We start from the raw sequence: 21,958 nt of genomic DNA, 5'->3' as shown, positions 1-21,958 counted from the left end.
CTGTTCAAAAAGGAATGCCCCACAAATGTTACCATGGCAAAACTGGAAGAGTCTACAATGTTACCCAGCATGCTGTTGGCATTGTTGTGAACAAACAAGTTAAGGGCAAGATTCTTGCCAAGAGAATCAGTGTGTGTATGGAGCATATTAAGCATTCTAAGAGCAGAGATAGCTTCCTAAAACGTGTGAAGGAAAATGACCAGAAAAAGAAAGAAGCCAAAGGGAAAGGTACCCAGGTTCAACTAAAGCGCCAGCCTGCTCCACCCAGAGAAGCACACTTTGTGAGAACCAATGGAAAGGAGCCTGAACTACTGGAACCTATTCCCTATGAATTCATGGCATGATGGGTGTTAAAAAATAAACTAATCTGTGGTCTATAAAAAAAAAAAAAGTAGTGTGGTGGTGAAGGCACTGAACTCCCACCCCTGGCAGCTTGAAAATCACGCCGGGCGCATAGGTGTGCATGTCCAAAATCCCAAGAGAAGAATGGAGAAGGATCTGTGACATGGCCATCCTCATGGGAGGTGATTTCTCTCTTTCTCTGTCTCTCTCTGACAAGAAAGAGAGGCGCCCTATAGCAAAAACCTCCCCAAAAAAAGGGTGGGGACACTTTTAATTATTTGCAAGTTATGTCTTTCCTTCTCAAAAATGTCTTTGTTTCTCTTTTAAAAGCCCATGCTTTCCATTTTCCTCCAAAGGATGTCATCCCATATCATCCATTAGTGATAATGAGGGCTATTTGGGCCATGACTGGGACAAAATGAGAAAAAAGGGCATAAAGGACTATGCAGAAATAACTGAATGAGAGGGGCACCGTGTCAAAGCTGGGAGGGTGTGTATACACAACTGCAATACACACAGCCCTGAGTCTTATGTTAAGGAGTCACCTGCAGAATTAAGAAGCACTCAAAGGCAGGAGGAGGGAGAGCACATGGCTTATTGGGGGGGGGTGGGGAAGAGAAGAAATAGGATCAGACAATTCCCTGCACCAGGAAATGACGAGCATGGGAAGCCTGGTATCGTGTCAGCAGGACAAGGAAAGAGGACTGCGTGTGTTGAGATGTTTGGCTACACTGTAAGATGTGGGAATATGAGAAGGATTCATCTACACAGTAATTATAGTGATCTGAGTTGGAGTTTACTCCGTGAATTCCCCTTATAACCCAATAGGAGTTCAATTTTTTTCTTTATATTTTAGTCCCTGAAAAGCTAAACACTTTACAAAGGAAAATTACAATGCTATATAGGGCAGAAATACCTATAGATTCATAGAAAGTTGGCCATCCAAGAATAGCTCATCCAAATGTCATATAAAGGTAAAGAAAGCAAGCAACAGGGTGGCTTGCTGACATTTCTCAGAGTTGTAGACAGGTTAGTGGGAAGAGTAGTGATGTTTACAAAGGCAAGTATTTCATTACTGATAGAGTTGCAGGAGTGGGCTTCCTCTTCCCCAATCAGCTCAGGAAGTTGGGATATAGTCCTTTGATTGTCTAGGTTAATTAAATAAGATGTATTTTATCTATATCCAATTAGTCTCTCCAATTATTGGCTAGTCATCTTCAAAATAGCTTTCTCCCATTTATTGTGATAGTATTTCTCCTTTGCCATCTTCTAAAAAATCAACACCAGGTAGAAGGTTCATCCCTAAATTAACTAGTTCAGTTTTCACTCACAGCATAAAGCACCATTTCTGATTCAGTCATCACTCAGATGTATTTGTATACTAGAGGGCTGACAGATTTCATGACTGTTGACAGACCAAAACACAGCGATATCCCTGGCCTCACCTCCAAGGTGTCATTAAAGGGTAGTAGAAAAATGCTATGCTAGGAGTCACAGCACCTGGTTTGTATCTGACTCCACCTCTCCAACTATGAGACTCCAGAAACCTCTTAAAGTCTCATCTTGAGCTGGCCCACAGCACAGTGGTTAGCACAGTGCATAGGCAAGCAGATCTCACATGTTTGACCAAGGTTCAAATCTCAGTCCCAGTAGTTTGGAAAACACTCTGGACACATGTCTGTGCATGCCAAAAATCCTTAGAGGATGGAAAAATGGAGAAAAAGGATTTTAACATGACCACATATCACTAGGAAGTTCTCTATCTGGAAAGCATGTGGGCCCCCTGGCAGCTAGGGGGAAAAAAAGAAAGAAAAACAAAACTCTCGGGGCCGGCAGGTGGTGTGGTGGTTAAGGACGCTGGACTCCCACATAGCCAACCACGGTTCAAGTCCTGGACCTGGAGGCTTGCTCTCTCACTTTCCCTCTCTTCCTCTCTTGCTCTGCCCCTCTCTGGTCAAATTTTAAAAATGAAATAAATGAATGAATAAATAAATAAAGTTAAATAAAATAATTTTTAAAAAAAAAAAAAAACTCTCATCTTATTTTCAAATAGAACAGGTATCAAAATGACAGCCTGGGGGACTAGCAGTTGGCATAATGGCTATGTCGCTGTACTCCCATGTAGTCGACCATGGTCTGAGTCGTGGACCCAGTGGCTTAAATTCATGCTGGGTGTGTATGCATGCTTGCCCAAGATCCCAAGAGGAGCATGGAGGAGAAGGGATTGTGGCATGGCCATCTCCCCTGGGGGTTGATTTCTCACTTTCTGTCTCTCTGTCTCTCTCCGTCTTTCTGGCAAATGCATGCGCCCTATAGCAAACACTTCTCAAAAAAAAAAATAAAAGAAGAAAAGAAAGAAAGAAAGAAAAAAGAAAACTTGGTGAGTCTCTAGACCTTGGTTTCATCATCTGCAAAACAGTAAAGCACTAGTTAAGAGGTATTTTCATTAGAGCATGTATGTTTACCAGAGACAGTGAGAAATCACCCCTCACCAAGGAGGATGGCCATGCTGCAATCCCTTCTCCTCCTGGGATCTTAGACACACACACACATACATGCACAGAATGAGTTTCAAGTAATTGGGTCTGGGACGTGAACCATTTTCAGTTATGTGGGAGTTCAGTGAAGTAACTACTATGCCATCTGCTGACCCTGTTACTACTAGTTATTTTTTAACACTTGTGAGAATTCAATACTGTGACAGAGTGAAAACTTACATAACAGTAGAGGGTTATATTGAAATCCTGGAACTATTCTCTATATTACAAATAGTCTATATCTTGACCTAAATTGTAATTACTTTTTTTAGTTTTCTATTGCTGTATCATCACAAATTTAGTGGTTTAAAAATGGGACATTTGGGCTAGTAGGTGGCATGGTGATTAAGGTTCTGGATCCCACATAGCCAGTTGTGTAGTATGAGTCCGGGACCTGAGTGCTTCAAACACATGCTGGATGAGTGTGGATGTGTGCCCAAAATTCCTAAAGGAGAATAAAAGAGAAGAAATTACAGTATGGCCATCCCCCCTGGAGGATTTCTTATTTTCCCTCTCTGTCTCTCCCCAGTAAGTGCATGCACCCTATAGCAAAAGAGCTAAAATAGAAAACAATAAAATAAGAAACACTGTTATTCTATAGCTCTGTAGATCAGTGGTCCAAGGCAGAGGGTAGCTGAGTTCACTGCTCAGGGCCTCACAAATTAAAAATCAGAGTGTCAGCAAGGCTGTGTTCTCTGGAGAAGAGCCTTCAGAAATCTTACTGAAGTTGCTGACCAAATTCAGTCTCTTAGTTTTCAGACTCGGTTTCTTGTTTTCTTGCAGGTTGTAGCCAGGAATTGCTATGTGTCCTTCTTTATTTAAGTAATAATAACAATAATAATAATCTCCATCATATAGAACGCTTCTCACACTTTGAATCTTTCTTTAGAAAGAGCCTAGTCTCTGTTAAGGGCTTATCTGATAAGGTCCAGTCTACCCAGGATATTATTTTTCTTTCTCTTAAGGTCAACTTTATTAGGTAATAATCAAATCATGGGAGTAATTTCCATCATTTTTGCCCTTCCACACTCAAAAGCATGGATCACTGGGAGTCTTCTTAGTATTCCATCCACCACAGTCAACAAAGACATTTACAAATGTAAAACTTCACTGTACTATATACTATAATGTGTGCTCTACTGTATATGAAATATTCCTCAAAGAAAAATAGTGAGGGCTATGTTCATATGTTTATTTACTGCTAAATGTAGTCTTTTAAGTTTATTTTTATTTATGAAAGAGAAGTATATGTATGCACAAGAGAAACAGGTACTCTTGACCGTCCTGTCATGCTGCAATCATTCCCGAACCCTTCAGCTCAGGATCCTGCGTGTGTATGCACTTCAAGTGTGTTCAGGCTGACCACAGATAGCCATGTGGCTTCCAACACAGCAGTTTAATAGACTACTGCATATGCCACCAAGGTCGGGCCACTATTAGTTCTGCTCTTACCCCAAACTCTCAGTAAGCTCCCTGCAAAACTGTGAGTTCAAGTTGTTGATGAGGTTAGAATCCATCAAGATCCCCAATCCAGTTAGCTATGATGATTTGGGACCACGATACAAGTGCTAATAAAAATTTAGTAGTAATTATGTTATTGGAAAAGCCTGTCAGAAACAAGACATTTGTCCTTGATAAGACAGTCTATCCTAATTAAAAACTGTTTCATTGCCCTTTTGTAAAAAGATATTTTTGTCTTCTACAAGTGAAAGAAACAGAAAAAAAAAGAGAGAGCACCTGCAGTAAGTTCTCAACACCATGACCTACCCCCAGCCCTATGCCACCATCTAGCCTGCTATTACTTTGTATTTGACTAGAATTATAACCATGCACGGCAGTAGCACTGGCAAGCTCAAGCAAACCATCAAATTAACTATCACAGAATAATTTTATCTTATAAGAAAATTAATTAGCTAATACATAAATAATAAAATTTCATAAGAAAAAATAAAGTCAAATAATAAAAGGAAAAAGAATATATATCTTTCTAGGGCTAGCCAAAAAACAATACAAGATGAGCATGAAGTTTTTGTTTGTCTTTTTAAATTTTGCTAAAGGGTGTGTGCACTTGCTAGGGGGAGGATGGGGAAGGGAGAGAAAGTGATCACCTTGAGGAGACAGGGGGCATGGTCATGCCACATGCGTTCTCTTCTTTCATTTCTCCTCTTGGGATTTTGGGCTTGCACATATACATGCCTGGTGCTTTTTTTTAAGCTGTCAGGTCTAGGACTCACACCACTCAGTCGGCCATGTGGGATCCAGCCACCTTAACCTCCAGGCCACATGCTAGCCCCAAGTCTGAACTATTTTGTAGTGCCTGAAAGTAAGGAAGTACACAGAGGGGAAAAAACAAGAGAGAGAAAGAGACAGAGATGTAAGTATGTCAAAAGGACCCAGAAGCCAAAATGCCAAAATCAGAGTAATTATTTTGGGGGGAGGGAGGTTTATTGAATTAAATTATACCTCGCAGAATGAAATAATCATGAGTCTACACTACTATAAGCAAACAAATGCATAAGAAGGAACTCTTTTCATAGAAAATTTCCAACTAATAAATATTGAGAGAATAAAGTTGCCCTTGGATGCCACAGAAATTATTACTATAGGTTAAGATCTGATGAATGCTGAAATTAGTGGGTGAAAGTTTAAGCAAATAAGTGAAAAGAGAATGTTAGCATAGAAGAAGAAAAGGAAGGAAAGGAGAAGTATGAGCCTTGATTTAGGACCTTTGACTGCCCCCAGCTGTTCACTACAGTGAAGTTCTGCTAAGCTGGGCTCTACAATATTTTACAAAGCAATTTCCTTTCTTGTTTCTTTGCAATTATTTACCTGCTACAAGATTATTTCCTCATTCAAAGCCAGGTTATTCTGCTCTTACTGATACACAGCTATTTTCTTCCTCTAAAAATCCATCAAAAACCTCACCAGTTACTGAATCTGTCTTTTCTCTAACCAAAATAGTACATCACAAACCCACAGCCATTTCCCAGCTGATCTCCAAGACCCTTCCAGTACAGGCAAATCACTCAAAAGTCCTCCCCACCAACCATTCCAAGAGACATCCAGGGACATTACAAAGTGGCCATGCCAGATAGTTGGGGTTGTAATAAATGTGGATATGGGACCAGCCAGTGGTGGTTAAGGAGGTTGGATCCCATATGACCAACTATGTGGTTCAAGTCCTGGACCCAATAGCTTGAAAAACACAAGTGTATGTGCATGTGTGCCCAAAATCCTGAGAGGAAAATGGAGAAGGGATTATAGCTTGGCCATTCCCCCAGAGGGTGCCTTTTCACTTTCCCTTCCCCTCTCTTCCTCTCCTCCTCCCTCTCTATGGCAAGTGCCATAGAGTAAATTATAAAAAGAAAGAGATGGATGGATGGATGGATGGATGGATGGATGGATATGGTAGTGAGATGGGGTCTCCTGAGGATGTCAGATAGGAACAAGTTTAGAAAGCAGTAAAACTGATGACACCATGTCTACTGACACCCTGGCTGTGGGATTGAGACCAGATGATAAAAGCTAAGTATTTTCAGTAATGATGCTTCTTGTATGTAGCCTCTAAATTTATTAAGTTCAAGTAAATCAAATCTAGCTCCTCATTAGGAAAGACTGGAATCCTCATTAGCCAAGACTGGATTCATGCAATAGTAAAGACCAGAGGTATAGAATAGCAGCTGCATGTGGGCCACAAATTTTATCTAGTCCACACAATATTTTTAAAGTTTAGATTGAATGTTAATATTTTAAAATCTGGAAGTTTATCTGAAAATTAAGATTTCTGATTTTTCATGAAAAAAAAAAATTCAGAGAGCCAGCCCCATAGCCTAGTGATTAAGGAAACTGGATTCCACATGGCTGACCACAGTTCAAATCCCAGTCCTAGTAGCTTGAAAATATAACGGGAGCAAGTGCATGTGTGCATTCCCAAAATCTCTACAGGATTTTGAGAGAGAAAGGAAAAAGGATTGAGATTTCATCACTTCCCATTGGAGGGTGCTCACACACACACATACATCCCTCCATCTCTCTCTGCCAAGTGCCATGTACCCACTGGCACTTATAACAAACATCCACAGATCTGGATGCAATGGGTTTTTCCTTCTAGGTAACAAAGCAGTAGGAACTAAGGAAAAGCTGCCCTTATTGAGATGGTCCTTACTCTTCAATTCCTTCCCCACTGCTCACACAAGGCTAATAACCACCTTATGATTTATGTATTATATATATTGCTCCTGTGGCAAAAGTGTTGGCAACATGTGCTATGTAGGATACTATTAATATGCTTTCAACAGCTACATGGACCTTGCCTGCCCTCTGCATAAGCCTCCTTAATAATGTTCATCCTTTCTTTCCAAAAACCATCATAGCACAAATCACCCACAACAAAAGCACAAAATCATCCTTAACCTAACTTTTTATACACTGTCTAGGTTCCCCGTAACTTTGCAAACAAGTTCCTGTGTTCAGTTGAATTATAACTGCTTTTTATATTTGAGAGAGAGTGACTACTGAACTTGAAGCTTTTACTCCAGGTGTCCTGGTAGTTTCTGGTGGGGTTCAGTGGGTGAGAGGGAAGAGAAGCAATGGGGTCAGGGTTCCTTCTCTTCAGAACATGAATTCCTCCCTGTCCCCTCTCAAGTGGTCTCCCAGTTATCAGACACAAGTTTTTCCTCCAGGGACCCTCTTTGATTATTTTTACTTTCCCTTGACCTAGATGATTTAACAAGATTTTAACAAACTGAACTTATTAAGAAATGTGTTTGCTGTTTCATTGTTTTCTTCTTCCAATAAATAACTATGGCACCTCCTAGCAGAAAGGGGAAAAAAATCATAGCTAAATTTTACAAATATATATGTCCATCCTGTGAAAACATAATACATTCATTTTGTTCCCCTGAATTTTGTTCTTTTATCATTAATAACGTCCTACACTAATAATAAGAATTACCTGAAAAGTCTGCTGAAACACAGAGGGCTGGGTCCCACCAGCCTGAGCTTAGTTCAGCAGTCTGAGGTAGAACCTGAGAATTTTCAGTTCTAGCAAGTCCTCTGGTAATGCTGATACTGTTGACCCAGAGACCGTACTTTGAGGACAGACACCATTCATCAACCCGATGTTTTGATTTTTAAATTTCCATATTTGTTCTTGAATACTGCTAGAGCAGTGATGCCCAGCAGAATGTTTTACAATGATGGATAGGGTCTATATAAAATGGTATCCAACATGATAGCCAACAGCCAGACACTGCTATCAAATACATGTACCTGAAGAGCTGAGTGCTTATTTTTATTTAATTTTAATTAAATTTAAATAGCCACATGTGGCTAGTGGGTACCCCATTGGACAACACTGCTTTAAAGGCTCTTGAAAAAAACAAACAGAAGTGGAGGATACAGGAAAAAGACAACTTTTACATGAGCATAAATAGCAAAATTCAGAATTACATAAAAACAAGTCTAACTAATTTTTTTCAATCAAACACTTATTTTAACATCAATCAAATTGTGATTTTCTTTTGTCATGAAAAACCAGAAGTCTTCATTTACAGATGTATCTCCAGATTTTTAAAACAATTGACATTCAATTGAAAACTCTTAAAATACTGTGTACCCAGAAGTAACCATGGCATATTAAAGAGAAGAAAAGTTTTTGTTTTTTTTTTAAGAGATTTTTGCTATAAGGTGTGTGCACTTACCAGAGACATAGAAAGACAGAGAGAGAAAATGAGAAACCACCTCGCCAGGGGGATGGCCACGCCACAATACCTTCTCCTTCATTCTCCTCTTAGTATTTTGGGCATGCATACATACATGCCTGGCATGAGTTTCAAGCTGCCAGGTCCAGGATTTGAACCACTGTCAACCATGTGAGAGTCCAGCCCCCTAACCACCATGCCACATGCTGGCCTCAAGGGAAAAAAAGTTTTTGCAGCATCAGTGAATGGCAAGAGCCTCAACCCACTTAGCAAGAAAACAACAAATCATTGAGCTCATTCCTTTTATTTTTACCTTTTATTCTCCTGGGAATCACAGTCACCCAATCAGGTCCACTGGAGTTGATTGGCATTTTGATATTGACACCACTTTAAGAAGAATAAAAAAGCACAAGCTTAAATTTAGGGACATTATTTTCGGTTACATTTCTTTATTTGCAAGTGAAAAAAATGGACATAATTTCACAGACATTTATTATAACAAAATATATTTGTAAGGGTTAACCAATACAATTAATACCTAATGCATTAGCGGTCTTGTAAAAGGTAGGTTACTTGGATAAACTGAAGAGGACTTAGCCATATTCCTAGTCATTTTTCACTGTGCTGCATACTGCTTAGCCAGTTCTCCGAGTGCGAACTCCCAAGTAACCGGCACTGGTTTGAATTACTTACTCACCTTGGACTCAGAGATGGCTGGCACTGAGAAGGGTGTCTCTTTTGTCATTACCTAGTTTTCAGGCTGCAAGTTTAAGCAGCATTAAGTCCTGTATCCAATTCTTAAACCTTGCCTAAATCTGAGATGAGTCCTGCTCAAGACACTTACCCCAGGTACATACTCCATCATCACTATCACTCTGTAGTGTCTTTCTCCCTACTAAAATATACACTGCTCGAAAAGATGGCTGATGCCTCTTTCACCTTCATGGTGTTCACATTTATCACAGGCCCTAAACAACGCTTAGTAAACACTTTTGAAAAACTGGGGGAGGATAAAGTCCAGGAGAAGAATACTGAAAACCCAGTGTAATTGGGTGTGGTGGCACCTGCCCTATGGAAAACCTAGCGTAATTACTGCAGAGACTGGGTCACAATAAATAGGCCTTTTTCTTTATGAAAAATATTTACTTATTTTAATTTGCCATAGGGCACATGTGCTAACCAGAGAGAGGAAGAGAGAAAGAGAGAAAGCAAGCCACCTGGTCCAAGATTAGAACCACAGACAGCCATGTAGAAGTCTAGAACCTTAACTATAATGCCACCTGCTGGTCCCAGGCCTTTTTCACTTAGACCAAAAACAAACCAAGAAATAGAATGTTAACTTTTCAAACTCTTGATATGCAGTCAAGATTTTTTCTTATTTCACTGATTTCAGAAAATATTCAATCATCTAAATACTTGTGAAGCTGCTACCCTGTTCTAGACACTGTCCGATATCCTAGAGCTATAACAGTTAAAAAAAAAAAAAAGCCTCTCCTCCTTTGTGGAACTAACATTTTAACAGAGGAGACAGACAAAAAACATCTAATGAAGGAAATATATCAGGCTAGCTACATTAAAGAATAGAATTTTAGGGAACCAGCAGTTAGCGTAATGGCTATGTCGCTGGACTCCCATGTAGTCAACCACGGTTCGTGTCCCGGACCCAGTGGCTTAAAACTCACGCCGGGCGCATGTGCGTGTGTGCCCAAGATCCCGAGAGGAGAACGGAGGAGAAGAGATTGCAGCGTAACCATCCCCCCTGGGGGGTGATTTCTCGCTTTCTGTCTCTATGTCTCTCTCTGTCTGTCTGGCGAGCACACGCGCCCTATAGCGAAAAACCTCTCAAAAAAAAAAAAAAAAAAAAAAAAAAAATTTATAGTTTAATAATATTTATGAGAGAACATGACTTTTAAGAGAGTATATATAAACTTCTTTTATGGGCTTAGAGTTTTATTGTAAGAAAAAATATATAATTTATTTTTCCATAATAGTTTTGCTGAAAAATACAATTTTATATAAAAATACTTGCGGGAAAATTTTCTCTACAATTTTCCTGCAAAAATACTTGACCTCAATCTAGGTATATGTAAAAAAATAAGGCAAATCCAAAGTACATTTTCTGGTCAGGTAAATGGCGTACTGGTTAAGGTAGGTAGACCCAAATGGTCAATAGCGTAGTTCGAGTCCCAAACCTGGCAGTTTGAAAAACACAGCAGACTCACTGGGTGTCTGTGCATGTGTGCCCAAATTCCCAGGAGGAGAATGGAAGAGAGGGACTGAGGTATGGCCATCCCAATGGAGGGTGAGTTCTCACTTTCCTCCTTACTGCCTCTCCAGGAAACACACACACACCCTATAGCAAAAAACTAACAAAACAATTTATCAATTTCTGTCTTGCTCTCTTTTTTTATAGCCTGATAAAATATTTCAGAACCTTAGCAGAGGACAAGATGGGAAAATGAAAATCAATGATCAGGACTCTATCAAATGTTTCGGTTCCAAAAACTTTAACACCTCAGACACTGTCTTCCCAGCAAACACCCAGGTATATAGATTTTTTTTTTTAAGAGAGATTTTTGCTATAAGGTACATGTGCTCACTGGAGAGACAAAGAGAGACGGAAAGCAAGAAATCACTCCCCAGGGGGAAAGGCCATGTTACAATCCCTTCTCCTCCATTCTCCTCGCAGAATTTTAGGTATGCACGCACACATGCCCAGTGTGAGCATAAGCTGCCGAGTCGGGGACTCAGACTACAGTCAACTATGTGGGAGTCCAGTGACATAACCATTAGGCCATCTCCTGATCTCCTAGACTGTTGCTATGTTCTTCTACAATGTGCTATCCACCAACCTCACCCAGAATATGCAAGTAATAAGACATTATTTTATCCTTCTGGATTCATAGGAATTTTTGTTTTCAGTGCTAGAATTTCTTGCTTTCTTTTTTTTGGAGAGGTTTTTGCTATAGGGCGCATGCGCTCACCAGACAGACAGAGACAGAGAGACAGAAAGCGAGAAATCACCCCCCAGGGGGGATGGCCACGCTGCAATCCCTTCTCCTCCATTCTCCTCTCAGGATCTTGGGCACACACGCACATGTGCCCAGCGTGAGTTCTAAGCCACCGGGTCCAGGACGCGAACCGCGGTTGACTACGTGGGAGTCCAGCGACATAGCCATTACACTAACTTCTGGTTCACATCCTTTCTGTCTCTCTGTTTCTCTCTGTCTGTCTGGCGAGCGCGCGCGTCCTATAGCAAAAAAAAAAAAAAAAAAAATTAATTCATACTGATCCCATACATTCTGTTCTATACATTATCCCATATATTAGTATGCTAAAAAAGTTTTATGCTTATATTCAAAATAAGAATTTGAGCACAATACTATAATAATTTTAACATAGTTTCCTATGGTATTCCTGACTTCCTATGCTTATTAAGTCACCCTAGCAATGGTGACATACTCAGTCATTTTTTGATCAATAAATACTAAAAGATTTTAAAAACGAATACATGTCAGTCCAGTAGTGTAGCACCTATTCACAGACACTATTACTCAGCAGGCTAGGGCCACATGGGAGGTCCAAATTAGATTCCTGACCCACACTAAAAAGCCTGCTGTGGAGATACAGGCATTAGTTCCAGCTACTCAGGGGGCTGTGGAAGGAGGAGCGCAACATAGCAAGACACTAGCTTTAAAAGAAAAAACTAGCATATGTCACTTAAAAATTATTTTTGTTTTTTGTTTGGCTTCGTTTTTAATTTGCCAGAGGGCATGTGCACTCTCCAGAGAGAGACAGAGAAACAGAGAGGGAGAGGCAGAAAGTACCCCACAGTAGAGCACGGTCAAGCCAAACTCCCTTCTCCATTTCTCCACCTTGTCAGAATTTGAGGCATGTACACACACATCCCCAAGGTATTTTAGAAGCCTCCAGGGCCAGGATTTAAACTGCAAGGTTGGCCATGTAGGATCTAGTTCCTTAACCACTAAGCCATGGGACCAACCCAAAATGTTTTAGTTTATTAAACACAAATTTTAAATAGCAGCCCTACTGCTAGACCACTAGCAACCCTATTCTTAGATGATTTTTAGAAATCTGTTCTGTGAATAAGTGACCTTACCTATTTAGCTATAAATATGCCTTGTAGTTCTAAAGTAAAACACAGGTCTGAGGGTAAAGAACAAAAATTCAAAAGTAAAATGTCTTTCATTTTAACTTGGACAAGCACAAAGTTGCATTTTTGAAAATATTCACTAATACCCTGGTACAGTGGCACATGCCTGTAGTCTTACTTGGGAGGCTGGGGCAGGATCAAAAGTTCAAGGTCAGCCAGGACAAAATGACAAGACCCTCTTTCTAAATATATATACATATATATACATACATATATACAAACACTAATAAAAAATACAAGTCTGAGTTTATTTTTATATATCACCTCTTCCAAATTGACTCAAAGAGAGTTATAAGGAACACATACTCAAAATAAGAAAGTCTCTTAAATGGGACAAGGACCACGGGAAAAAAACACTCTTTAAATTACCCCCTAAGAGAAGGAGCACATACCTCTGGAAGAAAGCACTCTCTGCTGCTGTTAGGAGGCCCTTCAGGTAGCCACCTTTGAAATGATTAATTCTGCTGCTGCAAGGGAGCTTCTTTGGTTTGAAGCAGAACCAAGGCTCTCCAGTGTAGAGATCTGTAAAGTTACATAAGGGCAGACTCCCAGGAAGACAAACGTTGCACTCAGTGGTTTCAGAAATTCTTCCTGAACGGAAGAGACTCTTGAAATAGACCCTGTCTGGTTTCTCTTCCTGTAAGTGCTGAAGAACTCTGATTCCTTCACTGGGGTGGACCAGAGATACAGACACTTTAACTCTGCCTGGCCAGAGCAAAGTAAAAAACACCTTGTAAAACCCATTCTGGTAGTCTACTACTCTGCCCACAGCGCCTGCCTGTAGCCTAGGAGAGTGGATTCTGGCCTGCAGGTAGTCTCCACCATACTTCTTGGGCTTTCTTTGAAAATCATGAACATGAACCAGCACCTCCAACTGGCTTCCCACCTCAAAGTAGGCTGCAGAGTTCAAGATGACAAAGTAGCTGGAAGAAGGGTCAGTGCTCTTCACAAATGGGACCAGGCCCATGTCAGGCACCTGCCACTGCAAGGCAGCCAGCAACGAGTCCTCCTCCACACGCTCCCGGCTGGACAGAGTCTGGTGCTCATAGCCACAGTAGGGATTCCGGCTAACTACTGTCAGCTGGGAGGAAGCAAACTGCCCACTGCTGTCGATGAATGTGGCTGAAATGGTCTCATGGTCTAAATACTGAGGAGAAAGACAGAAATACTCAGTCAATCACTGAGTATTCAGACAAACAAATCTGCTTCAGTTCAAACTTACATTTAAAAAAGTAAATAAACTTGGGATGACATACTTTCAAACACTGTGAGTTTTACAGAGCTATCTTATTGTAACACAATAAAATCAAGATGAGAAATAAATTAGTAAAGGGCTCCCCCTTCAGGCCAGCCAGGTGGCATGGTGGTTAAGGGGGCAGGACCCACACTGCTGACTGGACAGATGAGGCTCGGACCTGGCAGCTTGAAAAACATGCCGAGTATGTGTGCGTAGAATGGAGGAGAAAGGACTAAGGAGTGATGATCATCCCTGGGGGGTGCTTTCTCACTTTTACTCTCCCTCTTCCTTCTCTGTCTCTCTCCATTGTGACTTTCATGTCCAGGAGCTCTACCAGGTTCTCACAGCGAATCAGGAGAAAAATCCCCTTAGGCCTCCAGCAGGGGAAAAGAGAAAAGGGAACCATTTCAAAATAGGCCAAAACTTGGGACAGGCAGCTGGTGTAATGGCTATGTTGCCGGACTCCCATGTAGTTGACCGCAGTTCTAGTCCCAGACTCAGTGGCTTAAACTCACGCCAGGCGCATGTGCGTGCATGCCCAAGATCTGAAGAGGAGAATGGAGGAGAAGGGATTGCGGCGTGGCCATCCCCCGGGAGGTGATTTCTCGCTTTTTGTCTCTGTCTTTCTGACGAGTGATGTGCCCTATAGCAAAAACCTCTCCAAAAAAAAAAAAAGAAAAGAAAGAAAGAAATACGTCAAAACTGTGCTCTTCTTAACAAAGCCTATTGTTCTAGTTCACTCTGTTGTTAATAACATAAAATGCCTAAAACTGGGTAAATTCTAAAAGTAGAGGTTTATTCAGCTCATGGTTTAGAGGTTCCAGGTCCAGGGCCACATCTGTAAGGGTCTTCTGGCTACATTCTAACACCTGAGTCCATGAGTCTCTCTGTCCACTCCTTCTCTACAAACCCACCAAGTTTTAGCTCTGGATAGAGGCAAAGGACTACCCCAACAAATTTCATCTAATCTCCTTCCAAAGGCCTCACCTTTCAACACCACACTCAGACTAAGTTTTACTCTCTTAATTCTAACACAGCCAATCTCAACATGGGAATTGGCGGGGAGGGGGATCTCAACATGTGAATGGGGGTGGGGGCGGTATTCAAAGCATTCAAGAGAAACTATTTTACCAGAACCTAACCTGGAGTTTTACCATAACCTAACCAACCCAGAAAAAGGGAATACCCAACTCTACCCCATTCTAGCTATCCAGTCTGACCTTGGGGGGGCGTGGGGGGGGGGAGAACTCGTAAAGTTCAACACCAAGGAGCACAGGCTCACTGAGACCTGGGGCCAGCAGGCAGTATGGTGGTTAAGGCACTGGACACCCACATGGCCGACCATAGTTCAAGTCTCATACCTGGCAGCTTGAAACTCATGCTGGGCATGCATGTGTGCATGTGTACCCAAAATCCCAGGAGGAGAGTGAAGGAGAGGGAGTTGTGGCATGGCCATCCCCTCTGGGGGAGGATTTCTCACTTCCTCTTTGTTCTTCCAGCTAGTACATGTGCCCTATGGCCAAAATAAATAAATAAATAAAAATTAAAAAAACTGAAACCTAACAACAGGAGTATAGGGTGTTTACTCTCTCCTCACACCTTAATGCCATGCACCTAAGAGTCTATTTACCAGAGTTCCTCTCACCCAGTACATTACACCCAGTTTTCTTTTTCTTTCTTCTTTTTTTTTTTGTAGATGTTTTTTCTACAGGGAGTGTGCGTTCACCAGATAGACAGAGAGACAGAGAGATAGAAAGCAAAAAATCACCCCCCAGGGAGGATGGCCACACCGCAATCCCTTCTCCTCCATTCTCCTCTCGGGATCTTGGCCACGCACGCACACACGCCCGGCGTGAGTTTTAAGCCACCGGGTCTGGGATGCGAACCGCGGTCGACTACGTGGGAGTCCAGCGACATAGCCATTACGCTAACTGCTGGTTCTCACACCCAGTTTTCAACAAAAAATTATAAGGCTTACTAAAAGGAAAAAAAAATACAGTTTGAAGACACAGAGTAACCAACAGAACCAGATTTAAATATGGCACGGATGTTAGACTTATCAGACTGAGAATTTCAAATAACTATGATTAATATGTTAAGAGTTCTATGGGAAAAAAATAGAACACGCCAGGACAGTAGATACTGTAAGCAGTGAAATGGAAAGTCTTTTTTTTTTTTTTTTTCTAGAAGGCATGTGTACTCACCAGAGAGAGAACAAGAGAGGGAAAATAAGAAAGCACTCCCCCATGAAGGATAGTCACACCTTCTCTTCCATTCTCCTCTAGGGATTTTTGGGCATGCACACCCACACATCTGGCATTTTCAAACGACCAGGTCTGAGACTCAAACCACACAGATGAGTCATGTGGGATCCAGCTGCCTTAACCACTGGCTGGCCTGAAACAAATTCTTAGAATTTTTGTCGTTGTTGTTGTTTTTAATGCTAGAGATCAAAAACACTCTATAAGAAATAATAAATGTCTTTCATGGGGCCAGCCAGTGGGGTGGTAGTTAAGGCTGCTGGATCCTACATGGTGTTCGGAAAGTCTAAAAGTATCACAAATGGTAAAAGGCAGAACTTCCAGCAGGGCAGTATGTGGTCTGCACCCACACAGCTTTCTCTCGGCCATTCTAGTCTCTTTCTTTTGCTTATTACCTGGTATAACTCAGTCGCAGAAATCCCATCCTAATGACATTATCACACCCAAAGGCCTCACTCTGGGCACCAAAAGGAACTATGTTTTTGCTTAATATTTTTCAGGATACAATCAATATCATCAAGTCTCAACCCATGAATTTCTGGGAGCCATCCAATCACCACCCACCAAGACTGAATTCCAAAACATGAAACTCTGGGGGACAAACCATGATTCAAACCATAATACTCTACTTTGGCCCCCAAGGTTCATGTTTTTTATACAAACAAAATCATCCCAATGGTCTCAAAGTCTCGACTCATTCTAATACTAACTAAAAAGACCAAGTCCAAAAATCTCAATCTGAAACACAAGCAAAAGCCTGCTAGTCAAGAGCATGTGAACTGAAGACAAATTACATTCTCTTGGGACCAGCAGTTAGCATAATGGCTATGTCGCTGGACTCCCATGTAGTCCACTGCGGTTCGCATCCCGGACCCAGTGGCTTAAAACTCACACTGGGCGCGTGTGTGTGCGTGCCCAAGATCCCGAGAGGAGAATGGAGGAGAAGGGATTGTGGCACGGCCCATCCCCCCTGGGGGGTGATTTCTCGCTTTCTGTCTCTCAGTCTCTCTCTGTCTTTCTGGTGAGCACACTCACCCTATAGCAGAAACCTTTCAAAAAAAAATTGTCAAAAAAAAAAAAATGATGATAAGGATAGTAATGTCTATGTCTTGATTGATATGCATGGTAACCATGCTGGGGAAAAAATATATAATACACTGTAAAGATGTACATGATTCAATGTAATATAAAAGAGATTATGATAATAAAAAATTAAGTTTTAAAAAATTGCGTGCCCAAAATCCTAAAAAGAAAAAAGATGCAGGAGAAAAGATTGTGGTGTAATTATTCCTCATGGGGCAGGGAGCACTTTCTTCTCTTCTCTCTCTCTCTCTCTGGTGAGCATCTATCCCCTATACCAAGCAAGGGGAAAAGAGAAGAGAGGAGGAGAGGGAAGGGAGGGGAGGGGAAGAGAAGAAAAGGGAAGGGAAGACTCTTAAAAGCTTCCAGAAAGAAAAACAATGTTACCAATTTTAAAAAACTAATAGTTGACTGGAATTAAGACTTGTCTTGTGCAACACTGTACACTAGAAGACACAGAAAAAAAGCTGCCAAGGTTCTGAAAAGAATGTTGATAGGTTTGGACTACAAAACCCAGGGTTTGAGGCCCAGATGCGGCGAGTCTGACCCAGCGGCTTACAGTCACACTGGGCACAGTGCAAGAGTGTCCAAAATCCAGAGAGAAGAATGGAGAAGGGACTGTGGTGTGGCCATTCCCCCCTGGGGGGTGATTTCTCACTTTCTGTCTCTCTCTGTCTTTTCAGTGAGCTCATGTGCCCTATAGCAAAAACCTCTTAAAAAAAACAAACAAACATGTAAATCATACATGAGGGCAAAATACAGTGTCATACATGCAATATTACTTCACATGTATCCATTTAGAAAAAGACTTAAAGACTTAATCCAGCAAACATAAAGAAATACCCAAGAAAGTGAAAGATGGGAGTTAACAGTGAAACTCATCCAGGAATACAATAAAAAGCAAAATAATAGCAGGTAACATGTCTGGAGAGCGCTCAGTACACATAAAAAGAGCGGGAAGGCACCAGAAGGAAGCAAGTGAGGACTGCAGGGATCCTGAAGGCTGTTCTTCGGCACACCCTGGCACAACAGACCGAGGAAAAAGAAAAAGTATTTGGATGTCGTGGGCTCTTCGTTGGTAGATCTTAAAGTTGAGCTTTTCCAAAAACAAGTAGAATTCAAACAAGAGAAGCTTCTGAAAGATTCTGGGGTTTGGGGGAATCCAAAGGCAACTATAAGAAACCAAGTATCTGGAGTGAACAGAACATGAGAGTTTCAAATCAAGCTGAGAAGGATGCCGAACAGGAGAGGAACAGAAGACAGTAGACAACGCAAGGGAAAAATTGGAAGAAAAAGCCAAATTATATGAAAAAATGACCAAGGAGACTTTACAGATGAAAAAATGGAGGGTATGTACCTCGTAGATTTCCTGCAGATCATAGACAAATGCAAACAAATGGAGGCATTTGGTGCCAACACAGATTCCCACAAAGCAAGAAAAAGGGATGATGAAGAAGAAAATATTTCTGAAAGACACACCTCCTCCCCAGGACCCCAGCGAAGAATGGGTGGATTATATGAACTCCTTAGGGCGATATGGCGCTATGTGAGAGAGGCTGAGCCAGATCTGCTGGAGATGGACAAAAATCTTCAGGGGAGACTTTTCATCAGGCCCACTAATGAGAAAACTTTGTTGTCTGAAGATATGAGGAAAGAACTTCAGCGCCAACAATGGGAAGAAAAGAGGGAGGCCCTGAAGAGGCCAATGGGGCCCATACATTATGAAGACATTCAGGAAAATGAGGCCTGGCAACTTGGTGTGATTATTTTGCCTTTGCCCAAGACAAAGAGTTGAGAAAAAAGCAAAGAAAAACTTCAGAGATGCTGCATAAACAGACAAAGATCAGAAAACAAAACAAGAAAACACAAAGGAAATAGAAAGGCCATGTTAAAAGCAAGACTGCAAATTTCAACAGAAAAAGATGGAAAAAATCAAAAGAAGATGGAACAAAAGGAGAAAACGAAGATGGAGATGTTATTGGACCTTTGCCACCTGAACCAGAGGCTGCATCAGCTCCACACTCTACTGGCCCGCGTAGCAAAGTGGAGGCTCTCCGAGAGAGGAAGGATACCAAGCCTAGATTGCCACACAACAGGGAGTGGGACTGAGGCTAAGAGTTTTTTCCTTTGGATACTGACTGAAGAGGCAGTCAGATCTCTGGTCTAGGAGAGATCCCAAGTTTTCTCCACCACTGAGAAGGAGCAGGCCTGGGCTGGCACTCAGTGACCCAGGGCAGTAGCGTTCTGACCAGAGCCACAAACCCGGCTTTTCATGCAAGCCATCTGTTCAGGTCCCAGCAGCCTGCCACCAGCCCACCCAATCACCTTTGAGATTCTGGATGATACAGTGGCTTAAACTCATGCCAGGCACATGTGCGTGCATACCCAAGATCCCAAGAGGAGAATGGAGGAGAAGGGATTGCGGCATGGCCATCCCCCTCGGGGGGTGATTTCTCGCTTTCTGTCTCTCTGTCTCTCTCTGCCTTTCTGGTGAGCACATGCGCCCTATAGCAAAAAAAAAAAAAAAAAAAAACCACGAAGCAAAGGCCAGCTCTATAGCCAAATGGTCAAAGGGAGCCAGATCCCACATGGTCAACCATGGTCCAAGTTCCAGAGTCAGCAGCTTGAACAATATGCCAGGCTCATGTGCACATGTGCCCCAAATCCCAAAAGGACAGAGAAATGGAGAAGAGACTGAGGTATGAGCATTTCCCACTGTGGGGTGCTTTCTTCCTCTATCTCCCCCTAGTGGTTGCACATGCCCTCTGGAAATTAAAATATATATATGAAGCAAATCAAAACGAAGCATGATTAAGTAAATGATGTAGTATAAAAAAAATAGAACATTCTTTTCCAAGAGATATAGGTTTGGTTTCACAGGATTGTGTTCTACAGTGAGTAACATCTACATAATCACAATGTAAATTATATTCATTTTTATGTATATGAACCAATCCATAAAGAATGCACATTAGCTTTAGTTATACTTACATAAATATGTCTAAAGACTATAAAAGCCAATGATGCATAAATACATAACTAATGAAAGGCAAATGTGAAATAATGGAGGAGCATTTTCTTCCTCATTTACAATGGTAGTTAAGATATATTCAGTACTGGGAACCAGCAGTTAGCGTAGTGGCTATGTCGCTGGACTCCCACGTAGTCGACCGTGGTTCACGTCCCAGATCCGGTGGCTTAAAACTCATGCCGGGCGCGTGTGCGTGCGTGCCCAGGATCCCGAGAGGAGAATGGAGGAGAAGGGATTGCGGCGTGACCATCCCCCCTGGGAGGTGATTTCTCGCTTTCTGTCTCTATGTCTCTTTCTCTGTCTGTCTGGCGAGCGCACGCGCCCTACAGCGAAAACCTCTCCAAAAAAAAAAAAAAAGATATATTCAGTACTAGGACCAGTAGATGGCATAATGGCTACGATGCTGGACTCCCACGTAGTCGACCGCAGTTCGCGTCCCAGACCCGGCGCTTAAATCACACCAGACACATGTGCGTGCATGCCTAAGATCATGAGAGGAGAATGGAGAAGGGATTGCAGTGTGGCCATCCCCCCTTTGGGGTAATTCCTCTCTTTCTGGTGAGTGCATAACTAACTAAATAAATAAATAAAAATAAAACCTCTCCAGAAAAAAAAGATATATTCAGTATGACCTCCAGCCACTTGGTGCCATGATGGTTAAGTTGGCTGGATCCCACATGGCCAACTGCATGGTTCAAGTTGAAAACTTGGCAGCTTAAAAAACCCCTCCAGGTACAGGTGTATGCGTGCCTAAAATCCCCAAAAAAGAAATGGAGGAGAAAAGATTGAGGTATGACTATCCCCTATATGTAGGGTGCTTTCTCACTTTCCCTCCTTTTCTCTCTCTGTAGCTCTCTGATGAGCACATGAACCCTCTAGGAAAAATTTTTTAAAGTATATATATATATAAGGCCAGCAGTTGGCATGGTGGTTACGGCACTGGACTCCCCATGGCTGACCACAGTTCAAATCTCAGACCCAGCGGCTTGACTCCTCACTTTCCTTCTCTCTCTCTCTCTGTCTTTCTGGTCAAATTTTTAAAAATAAATAAATTAAATTAAATAAATGATGCTTTTATACACACACACTCCCACATGGCCAACTGTGGCTTGAGTCTCAGACCTGGTGTCTTTCTTTCTCACTTTCCCTCTCTCTTTCTCTCTCTCTCTGTCTCTTTCTTTGTCTCTCTCTCTGGTGAGCATGTGACCTATACCAAATTTAAAAAATAAGAATAATAGGGACCAGCAGTTAGCATAATGGATGCTTTTATACACACACACTCCCACATGGCCAACTGTGGCTTGAGTCTCAGACCTGGTGTCTTTCTTTCTCACTTTCCCTCTCTCTTTCTCTCTCTCTCTGTCTCTTTCTTTGTCTCTCTCTCTGGTGAGCATGTGACCTATACCAAATTTAAAAAATAAGAATAATAGGGACCAGCAGTTAGCATAATGGCTATGTTGCTGGACTCTCATGTAGTCGACCGCTGTTTGAGTCCCAGACCTGGTGGCTTAAACTCATGCCGGGCACGTGTGCGTGCGTGCCCAGGATCCCGAGAGGAGAATAGAGGAGAAGGGATTGCGGCGTGGCCATCCCC

General features: G+C 41.8%; 1 protein-coding gene and 1 pseudogene across 1 annotated transcript in view; one reads left to right on the top strand and one right to left on the bottom strand.

Annotated features, from left to right (window-relative positions):
* NXPE3 (neurexophilin and PC-esterase domain family member 3) overlaps positions 1–21,958 on the bottom strand; it is a 44,173-nt gene that overhangs the window by 8,557 nt on the left and 13,658 nt on the right. The window contains exons 3-4 of the mRNA XM_006143584.3: positions 13,148–13,902; positions 8,895–8,968 (exon numbers count right to left, since the gene is read on the bottom strand). Of these exons, the coding sequence (XP_006143646.1) occupies positions 8,895–8,968; positions 13,148–13,902 (829 nt within the window). The remainder of the gene's footprint in view (positions 1–8,894; positions 8,969–13,147; positions 13,903–21,958) is intronic.
* Positions 14,753–19,573, top strand: LOC102495114 (coiled-coil domain-containing protein 174 pseudogene; annotated as a pseudogene).

The sequence above is a fragment of the Tupaia chinensis genome, unplaced genomic scaffold, assembly GCF_000334495.1.
Source record: "Tupaia chinensis unplaced genomic scaffold, TupChi_1.0 Scaffold000100_1, whole genome shotgun sequence".
NCBI lineage: Eukaryota > Metazoa > Chordata > Mammalia > Scandentia > Tupaiidae > Tupaia > Tupaia belangeri.
Note: the sequence above shows the minus strand (reverse complement) of the source record. Positions and strands in the feature narration are given on the sequence as shown.